Source organism: Ips typographus, linkage group LG4 (assembly GCF_016097725.1).
Source record: "Ips typographus isolate SLU linkage group LG4, UJ_Ityp_2.0, whole genome shotgun sequence".
NCBI lineage: Eukaryota > Metazoa > Arthropoda > Insecta > Coleoptera > Curculionidae > Ips > Ips typographus.
The window spans coordinates 81,790-92,419 of record NC_138425.1 but is presented as its reverse complement, the minus strand read 5'-3'; the positions used below and the strand labels follow the sequence as shown (position 1 = coordinate 92,419).

At 38.6% G+C, this 10,630-nt stretch overlaps 2 protein-coding genes and 1 pseudogene across 3 annotated transcripts; all 3 read left to right on the top strand.

Annotated features, from left to right (window-relative positions):
* The first annotated feature begins 3,900 nt into the window (after positions 1–3,900).
* Positions 3,901–5,347, top strand: LOC145727736 (uncharacterized). Its single transcript, XM_081977552.1, is given in 3 exon segments — positions 3,901–4,530; positions 4,532–4,672; positions 4,674–5,347. Coding segments are annotated over 3 exon segments (1,089 nt in total). The 5' UTR covers positions 3,901–3,951; the 3' UTR covers positions 5,043–5,347.
* A 719-nt stretch (positions 5,348–6,066) lies between these two features.
* Positions 6,067–8,531, top strand: LOC145728229 (protein glass-like; annotated as a pseudogene). Its single transcript, XR_014178026.1, has 5 exons — positions 6,067–6,528; positions 6,670–7,193; positions 7,537–7,783; positions 7,837–8,076; positions 8,155–8,531. The product of XR_014178026.1 is annotated as a protein glass-like (transcript).
* A 330-nt stretch (positions 8,532–8,861) lies between these two features.
* LOC145727733 (uncharacterized) lies at positions 8,862–10,487 on the top strand. Its single transcript, XM_081977548.1, is given in 6 exon segments — positions 8,862–8,884; positions 9,051–9,201; positions 9,204–9,640; positions 9,691–9,958; positions 10,012–10,213; positions 10,269–10,487. Coding segments are annotated over 6 exon segments (1,089 nt in total). The 3' UTR covers positions 10,277–10,487.
* The last annotated feature ends 143 nt before the right edge of the window (positions 10,488–10,630 follow it).

Here is a 10,630-nt window from a genome sequence, read left to right as displayed (position 1 = left end):
TTAATAAATTGTTAGGTTATTTGACATTTTTACTATACAGGGTGGTCAAAAGAGGATTTCACATGTCTTTTGCTGTGCATTATTCTAACCCTCCTGGAGCAAAATAAAAAATTGCCAAAAATTGCATTTTTTCAATTTTTGATTGATTATAATTTTTTACTTGAATTCTTACAACTTTTACTAAAACGTCATTAGAAAAAGGATAAAAAACTGCAAAATGAGACAAAACTGGCCTGTCTAGCTCTTCACTTCATGTTACCGAGATATTCACTTTCAAAAAGCAGTTTATGTTCTCCAATCTTTCTGTTTTTTTGCTGTGCATTGGACCCCTTCTGGAACAAATTAAAAAATTGACAATTTTGACAAAAAATGTGCTTATTTCATCTAATTTTATGTCCTTTGGTATAAAAGGCCTGCAAAATGATATTGATTCACCCTGTATCTGTAAAAAAAAAAACCGAGTTACAAGGTGTTAAAGTGAAAAATGTTAAAATCAATCCACTCAATCTGTGTTTAAGCTTTAATAACTCAGTTACATGACGACAAAAGTGAGTGGACAAATAAAGATTTCAAGGTCTATAAAACGATATATTGAACCACCCTGTAATTTTCAAAATTACCAAACGCATATTTTGGGCGAAGTATTAACTTTCGCCTGTAAAAGCCACTTGGGGTGAGAAAATGCCTGTTTTAAGCACATTTTTGGAAACCTCATTAAATTTCCTATCCAATAAACTAAAAAACACTACAAAATTTTGTACAGTCAGGGAGAAAAGCGGAGTCAAAGTTTGATCTGCCAGAAACACAGTTTGAAAGGACAGTCAGGGATAAAATTGCCTGTAAAACCCATTTGGGGTAAAAAAATTACTATTTTAAGCACATTTTTGAAATCCTCATTAAATTTCCTATCCAATAAACTAAAAAACACTACAAAATTTGGTACAGTCAGGGAGAAAAGCGGTGTTAAAGTTTGATCTGCCAGAAACACAGTTGGAAAGGACAGTCAGAGACAAAATTGCCTGAAAAACCCACTTGGGGTGAGAAAATGACTGTTTTAAGTACATTTTTGGAAACCTTATTAAATTTCCTATCCAATAAACTAAAAAACACTACAAAATTTGGTACAGTCAGGGAGAAAAGCAGTGTCAAAGTTTGACCTGTCTGAAAGACAGTTGGAAAGAACAGTCAGAGACAAAATCGCCTTAAAAACCCACTTGGAGTGATAAAATGACTGTTTTAAGCGCATTTTTGGAAATTTTGTTAAATTTCCTATCCAAAAACCAAAAAAACACTACAAAATTTGGTACAGTCAGGGAGAAAAACGGTGTCAAAGTTTGATCTGCCAGAAACACAGTTGGAAAGGACAGTCAGAGACAAAATCCCCTTAAAAAACCACTTGGGGTGAGAAAATGATTGTTTTAAGCACATTTTTGGAATCCTCATTAAATTTCCTATCCAATAAACTAAAAAACATTATAAAATTTGGTACAGTCAGGGAGAAAAGCGGTGTCAAAATTTGATCTGCCAGAAACACAGTTGGAAAAGACAGTCAGAGACAAAATCGCCTGAAAAACCCACTTTGGGTGAGAAAATGATTGTTTTAAGCACATTTTTGGAATCCTCATTAAATTTCCTATCCAATAAACTAAAAAACACTACAAAATTTTGTACAGTCAGGGAGAAAAGCGGTGTCAAAATTTGATCTGCCAGAAACACAGTTGGAAAAGACAGTCAGAGACAAAATCGCCTGAAAAAACCCACTTGGAGTGAGAAAATGACTGTTTTAAGCACATTTTTCGAATCCTCATTAAATTTCCTATCCAATAAACTAAAAAAACACTACAAAATTTGATACAGTCAGGGAGAAAAGCGATGTCAAAGTTTGTTGTTTTGAGTTTTAACCTGTAGTAACATAGGCTATCTTGTTCTATCGGAATGAGTTAAAATGAGACGCCAAAATACGTCTCAAGTTACAAATAAGTGTTAAAAAGTCAAATAACGTCATGAAAAATGTCAAAACCTGTATACAGCGTGTCCCAGAAACAATGGTACAGTTAAAATCGCAGCGCCAGTTGAACTAAAATCGGGCAACCGGTTCCTAACCTAACATTATAAATAATATGACACTGCCACTGTCAAAATCAATGTAAACAAAGCGAGAAATGACAGCTGGAATGCCCGAAACTGTTTTCAAAACTGATCACCAGAGGGAGTATCTCTTACCTTGAAGCACCAATAGAGACTATTCATTGGATTGCTTTGTGTCAAAATGTCTTGTGTCCGTTTGCATAGGACAGTGACTGTGTCATTCACATAAATTGTCACGTGATGCTTGTCACATGCTGAACAGAACATTGAAAACTTTTCTGTTCCAACGAAAAGTGGCGCACATCCGCAAATCAAATATTTAATTTTCTCATCCTAATCACTTAAAAGAGAATCGACGCGGCAATCCAATTCGGTACATCACATCTTGATTACGCCGATAATCCTCTTTTTGAGCGTATGCTCTACGTGTGCCGCTCATCCTCTTATCGGCCGCAAACATCTAATCTTTGGTAATCAAATCGACGGGTTAAATGCCCCCCCAAAACCAATTTCTTTGGTGGCCGTATTTAGCAAATGATCCGAATGTTGGACGAATTAAAATTCAATTTTCCCGAAAGGTTTTTTGTTTTTCTACCCACGCTCACCATATCATGTAACAGTAGTGATTTCAGGTGGCTACTAATTAACATATTTACAAACCAATCAAAGCTACAACAACAAAGATCCGTTTGGAAGCTTATGCACCTGGTGCTACATCAATTCACTACTTGATGCACCTCGAAGAAGATACAGCCAGCCCTTCTGGGCGTATGTGCTTTTTTTTCGCCGAGGATGAGCTTAATGAAGTGGTCTCGTTGTAATAATAGATGACACCCCCGAAGGGGGGGAGCGGTCTTATACGTCGACCAACCTCGTCATAGGGTGATCCGGTCACTGTTTTAAACAGTATCGATGCCGCACTTATCTTTGCGCGCCCTCACTTTTAAGGGCTCGCTACATTACGTTCTTGGTGACATCTCTAGTGATAATCGTCGTTTAGTGTTTTTTATGGTTTTGTGTGATTGATTTAGTGCACCTAGTGATGCCGGTTTGTTAGTGATTTGTGGCTAATTTAGATCAGGTAAGTCCTACAAAGATTTTGCACTCTTGAGTAAAAACTGGAATTTTGTTCACACACTCTGAATTCATTTTTGACAAAATTTGTATTTATGAAACAGCATATCTGATGAAGCTAACAGCAGGTCTGTTCACAGTTGTCACGTGACCGCACTATTCACATATAATTGAATAGCATGTGACAGTTGTCTTAAATTATGATCTGCTCATTCCGAAAACTACCGATAGGAAAACAGTAATTATGCGGCATTTTTGTAAATTGCACCACTGATTAGTCTAATTTACGTTTGTGGAGATTTACCATACTAATTTTAGAGTTTAATCTCCAGAAAATTTATAAAAGATACGAAGCCGGTAAATGGTTCACTATACAAAATAACTATAAATCAAGCTTACCCCTTAACTAGGCCACTTGAATTCTTTCAGCACGCATTTGTATTACAAGTGTTCAACATTTTTCTGTCCGAATTACGTAAAATTTGCTCAAAAAAACATAATTTGCACAAAAAAAGCAACAATCACGATCTAGCCGCCATTGCGACAAATACAGGTACTGTCACTGTCAGTCGAGTGTCATTAGCGTCAACGTCGTTAAATGCAAAGTCAATGAACTGGCATCATCACGGAGTTGGATCGTCATCAAGATTTGTTATATTTGACAGCAACATTAAAATTGGGACCAAACGTGATCATGGCAGAATCCGTTACAAAAAGCAGTCAAATTACTAAAATGAACTGCTTTGAGTAACGTGAGTATCGCAATAAGTGCTGCCGATTCGCATAAAAATGAAGAACCCACGAAACCGCCCCGTAAACTTCTTCATTTCCGAATCTGTAACGTCATTAAATACAAATGACATTTTGGAAAGTGAAGATTTTTCTACGTTGGTCCGAAACATCATCCCCTGCACACTGATCGAATGTATGAACGAACTGGCCATGTTGCGCAGCATCAACTTGCAAAACGACTTGGGGCCCGAGTGCCAAAAGCTCATCACCTACGTGAGTATCGAGGATCGTTATATGGGCGGCGAAAATCATTCAGAATATCGCATCAACTCTACAAACAGCAGTTTTGACAAGCTCGCCAAAGACATTAACATGGTGTACGTAACTCTGTTGGAAACTTGCCGTGACATCCTGAATTACGGAAAGTATAAACGCTTACAAGATGTCATTAAAAGCATTGCTGGGATGCATGAAGAAGAGGAAACTCTTCTTGAATCAGCTGGCAATTCCCAGCGAATTATCGAAGATACCAAAAATCGCTACGAAGAGGAACGTTTGGACAACATCCGTACCATTGAAGAAACCGACGCAAAAATTCAAAATATCAGATTCAAAGCTGAAGACTTTAACATTTACGGACATGCTCGAAGTGCAGTACTTTGAACGATGGGAGAAAACCAGAATGGAACAAAACACCATGAAATGCGAAGAAAAAGAAAACTACCACCGATCGATTATTAAGGGCACCGGGGAACTAATTTTAACCGAAAACCGTTGTCCACGCAGAACTGGGCAAATACTTTGACGAAATGCGCAACGACTACCTGGAGGAGATACAGCAATGGATGAAGAAATATGACGACGAGACGGATCAACGCGAAGGCGACACTCTGACGCTGCGAAGCGAGTTGGAGAAAATTGGGGAGGAAAAGAAAGTCGCCATGGAGAAATACGAAAAACGCCAAGCGGAAATCGACGATTGGTTGAGATACAAACAGGTGAAGGAGGAGAAGGAGATGCAACGTCAGAAGGAGATTTGGTGCGCTGTTAGGATACAAGCTTGGTGGAGAGGAGTTATGGTTAGGAAGAAATTGGGTCCGTACAAGCCTAAGAAGAAGGGCAAGAAAGACCAAAAGAAGAAGAAATAATTGCGTTAATTTGTTTTATTTAAAAATGTGACGCATGATTAACTGTCAGTAGTGGTTATGACAAGTCCACCTTTGTGATAAAAGCTGCTTTTTTTTTGGACCAATCACTGTGGTTGACAGGTGACATTTGCGTGGATTCAAATTAATGGCCGCTCCAAAATGGCGGCCTTGTTAGCAGGTTTTTTCTAACTGTCATAGAGCAGTAAAATTTTATGTTAATTACATATTATTGAGAAATTTTAATTCCTGTACCTAAATTTCTCTTAGATAATCATTTTAAATAGTATAAATCAAATCAAAACTTATACAGGTAATAATTTAAGGTACAGAGAAAAGGGCAAAATAGTTGTTTGCGGCATTGAAAAGTTGATAATAGGAAGTCCCCGAAATCGTTTCCGGCAAATATTTCGTTGAGCCTCCGGTATTGACCGGAATAGGAAGCCATATTGGGGCGGCGTTTCAGCTCCGGTATCTATGGAAACGGAAACGAAGGGCGGAAAACAAAGGGTCGCGCTATTAATAATATGGCGGGGGTTTGGTTGCGTACTCCTAAATTGCTCGCAAACAATAAAAAAATATTGTTTTGACGTATGTTGTTTAAGTTGACAATTACGTGACACAGACAGTACGAAACGAGTACTAGTACTATTTGCCAACCTGATAACTGACATTTGACATTCAGTCATGAAAAGAAACTGCATGAGCTCAGAAGTTCTTTGGTCACGTAATGACCCAACTTTCGTGAATCAGACTGTAGTTAGATTTTTCAGAACACTGTAGAATGTCACATAAATAGATATAAATAATATATATATCAAATATATATACAGGTGGTGTAAATCCAAAACCGACCATAGGAAAACCGTGTAACTGACAGAGAAACGTAGATAATTGCATGCGTGGGACAAAGACAGTAAACGAAAAAAATACCAAGTAGGCCATATTTTCAGTACGCTGTTGCCAAAATCCAATACCGTCGACAAAATAATTTTACCACGTTTATTAATTACGGTATTGGATTTTGGCAACAGCGTACTGAAAATATGGCCTACTTGGTATTTTTTTCGTTTACTGTCTTTGTCCCACGCATGCAATTATCTACGTTTCTCTGTCAGTTAGACGGTTTTCCTATGGTCGGTTTTGGATTTACCACACCTGTATATTATATCTTAATATTTTACAGTGTGTAAAAGTATTTGCTCCATTTTTACTATATTACAGACCAATTACTATATCTTATTTTTATTTAATTTATGATGATTACGTATCTGCAATCTATTTATAAAGTAACAAACAATACAATTTAAATCTCTGTAACACAAAATTAACAAAAGCATATTGCTAAATGGTACATTATAGGTGCGCAAGATTGGCCCAGCCTCCTACGTCCCCGTTCACCAGGGATACAACCAGTTACGTCCCCAACAATCCCCAATTCGGGGTGCAATTCGAGTGTAATTGGAGTGCCCCAACGGCTGTACAACAGGTAACACTGTTAATTTCAATTCTTCGTTATTATTAAGTGTGTTTAATTTTATTAATCAAATGTGTATCATACTCACCAATGTTGTGAATTAAAAACTTATTTATTAACTGAATTTTTAAGTAAATTGAATATTGTTATTAGATTTCTTCCTGTACGGACGATTTATCATCCTGCTGGAGTGACGAAATGGCCTCCTTCTCCCTACCACTGGACTTAGACCCGCTGCCCAGTCTATTTAACATTTCACCTGCGGGAATCCGCCCTCCTCATCCTCAAGGTACGAATTAACATTTTTCGTTTCCGAACGATACTTAACGGAACCTATGTAGAACAGAGCAGAACTACCAGAACCAGAACCCGCTGCTGTTTCGCGACCAAAAACAACCGTCCTCGACGTGGCGGACGTGCTGCTGTCGCTGAAACACGCCGTGGTGCATCCGGGGCAAAGCCCTACCGAAAAGTACGACCCCCAGCAGCATCTCTACCACTCGCAGATGCTGCTGTCTCCCGGTGGTTGTGGGGGCGCGAATCTGTGCGATCAGAACTTTAGTTTGGCCCAACAGGCTCCTATTTTTCCTAGCATGTCCGTGAACGTGTCCATGAACATGACGATGCACGGGTACCATCCAAATAGTGGGTATCCGAGTGATTTACCCTGTCCTCAGGTAAGTGAATTCAATCCAATTTGGTAATCATCAACTGACAAAAAAAATCTCACAAAAACGCTTGATCACGTGACTAAGATATTCATTTTATACGGAGTGGCACATGTCCTCCACTTTTTCTTAAAGATTTGTTGCAACTGAAATCTATTAACCACTCATATAAGTAAAGTTTGATTTATTAATAATTGATTAAATTACAAAATGCTTTACAAACCCCTTTTCCAGTGAATGTTTAATTATTTATTTTGACAACTAACGTCAACCGAAAATGGCTAATTGTTTTGTCACGTCCTGTCACTGGCCGACTCGATTTTCGTTTTTTACTTGAGTTGTGAAACTTTAGGTTCAATGGACTGCCAACACCCAACCAACCTCACAACCAGCCTACCAAAGTCAAGGCCTGCTTAGTCCAACCTATGGTGGTACTTATTCATTTACCGCGGATTTTAGACCACCAGTACAAGATGTCACGCCTTTACTCACTACCACGGCCACCTATAAACCCATGACGATGTCGGTTACTTCGCCGAGACGTAGGTCGAGCCTTTTGGAAGAGGACGGGCAAAAACCGAACGTATGTCGAATATGTGGTGAGCGATTTGTGGTGAAATGTCAGGCAGTTTGATAATTTGTGCCTTTTTAGGGAAAAGTTACGCACGTCCCAGCACGTTAAAAACCCATTTGAGGACTCATAGCGGCGAAAAAACCGTTTCGATGTAGCGATTGCAATAAATCGTTTTCTCAAGCCGCTAACTTAACAGCGCATGTTCGTACTCATTCCGGTGAAAAACCGTTTAGGATGCCCGGTATGTGATAGGAGATTTTCACAAAGTTCCTCAGTTACTACGCATATGAGGACTCACTCAGGCGAAAGACCATACAGGTGAGTCAGTTTGGGCAACATTTAAAAAAAGTCATGTGACCAACTGTTTATTGAATTTGAAACAACTGAATTTTATAGGTGTCGTCTATGCAAAAAAGCCTTTTCGGACAGTAGCACCCTGACCAAACATTTACGAATACACAGCGGGGAAAAAACCGTACGAGTGCAAGTTATGTCTGCTCCGGTTCAGTCAGAGCGGGAACCTAAACAGGCACATGAGGGTACACGGCTCGCCCAATGGGCTACCGCCATGACACGCTTGGTTTAGTTATAGCCCATGATTAAACGCCTCGGTTTACTTTTGTTTTAACACCAAGTAAGTTCAAAAAAGTTAACCAGCCCTTAGTAAGTTTTGTCAGAAAATGTATTTTATTGAAGCTAGTCATTCTCTTTTGTAATTTACTGTATATTATTAAGTAGAGCACTTACGAAAATATATAAAACCATTAATTTTTGCTTTTTGTTTTATTTCACCCAACTCAAACAAAAATATACGTCACGTGAGCAAGTGATTAAGTCGATTGAATCAGTCACGTGACCGATGCTATAGTTTTGTAAACAAACACACTTTCGACAGATGACAGCTTTGACAAATGACAGTTGTCTCTGACTCGATTTTATAATGGCAGACGACTGATTGTTTAGTTGTTGGTTGTTAGTGTGGAATGTCCTCTTTCTTTTCAATTGTAAATATACGGAAATAACTGAGACTGTTTCAGTTTTACGTAAATTAGTTTTTTGCTCGTATTACCGTTTATTCTACTAGTAGTGTTTACTACCTAGACATGGCCAAGACAGGAACCAGAGGGTAAGTAAATCAGACCGTTTTAATACAGCCTATCAAATTTCATGTGGGTTTGCTATTGTAGTAACAGAAATACCAACAACAGGAACAGACAAGTGAATAAAAATCGATCTGGTAAAGGCGTGAGCCCAAAATCTCACATGAAACTGAAAAAAACGTCCCGTTAAAGGAAGCCTAGAAACAGTGGAAACCCTAAAGTACTGGATGCCAGACAGAAACTTTTGCAGAAAAAACGTCCGGTAGTAACGGACGCTCGCGACGTTTTAACCAAAAAGGGCAAAATCCTAGACGCCAGAAACAAACTAGATAAATTGAGAAGTGGGGGGCCAAGACACAAAACACTAACGTTAAAGTAATTGGCAAGAGCATTCTGCAGAAAGTTGATAGAAATGGGAAAATCAGTTTGGTTACAAACAAAACTAGAGCCAGATCCGATATGAATATTGAAATACAAAAACAACTGGGTTTGATTTCACCATCCAGGCCACAGATGAAACGCCCCCCAATCAGAAAACCACAACCTCCTAGAGCAGCTCCACTAAGGAAAACCATAGTAAACGAAATGAATCGTGGTTTGTCCGCTTCCCACCCTCTGTCCAGGGACTATGAAGCTTCAATGTTTAAATGGGTCAGTCCTGATATGAGGCCTGCATCACATTTGATTGGCTCTTTAGAACCAGCAAGACAGGCAATGAGAGATGTAGTGAGGGAAGAACTGATGTTGGCTAAACGAGGCTGGTCTGAACTACTGGCTCCCAAGTAAGTTTTTGTAAACTAGACAAGCTTTTTGGCTGATTGTTTTTTGTTAGAACTGTAAGGATGCAGCCTAGCGGTTATGTTGATTTGGATGCAGTGAATGAGGATGAAGATATGCCAATGTTTAGCTCAAATGTGGGCAAAATCACTCTGAAAGGGTCAACCAGAGTGAGCAATGTCCATTCGCGCTTGGACAGTGCTCCAGCACAGCCTGTCAGTCATGGCATACTGTCACAAGCCAAAACTAAAGTGGTGGTGCCTGCTGGACATAGAATTGTAGTGTCAAACTTGCAGCCAACTGTCACTGAAGATGACATTAAGGTAATGACATTTTTTTATCCACAACTTGTTTTGTAATCAAATAATTTGTTTAGGAACTGTTTGAAGATATAGGACAACTGTTGTCCGCCAAACTGGTGAGAAGCGGCGTGGCCGAAGTAATTTATAAAAACCTAAAGGACGCTCAAAAGGCAGTGGACACTTATCACAACAGACAGCTTGATGGTCAACCGATGAAGTGTCTTTTAGTGAACAAAAGACCCTTTAATTCAACGGCAGGAAGTGTAAATCTGAAGGGTAATTGCTAGTGAAAAATGTGCAAATTAATGGTTTTAATGGGCAAGTTTTTCAGTATTTTAGGCAGAGGCTCCTCAGACGGTTACGATAAACTGGTGCCGGACATAAGTACCATCCATAAGGTGTTGTTTCAGAAGAAATAATAAATTAGCTAGAACATTTTGATGATTTTTTTAAATTTGTATTGAGAAAATTATCAACTACAGTTTGTTGATAAGTTATTAACCGTCTTTGAGTGTATTTACGTTTGGTATAATAGATATTATGTAAATAACTTTGTAGTTTAATTGTGTGACTGTCAATAGAAGGGAAAAAAGAAAGAGTTTTGAGGTTTCACAGAGCGTAGAGCAAACATGATAAATCCTAAAATGACTTAAAAAAACAGAAACAACTATAAGTTCTCATAAAAAAAAACCG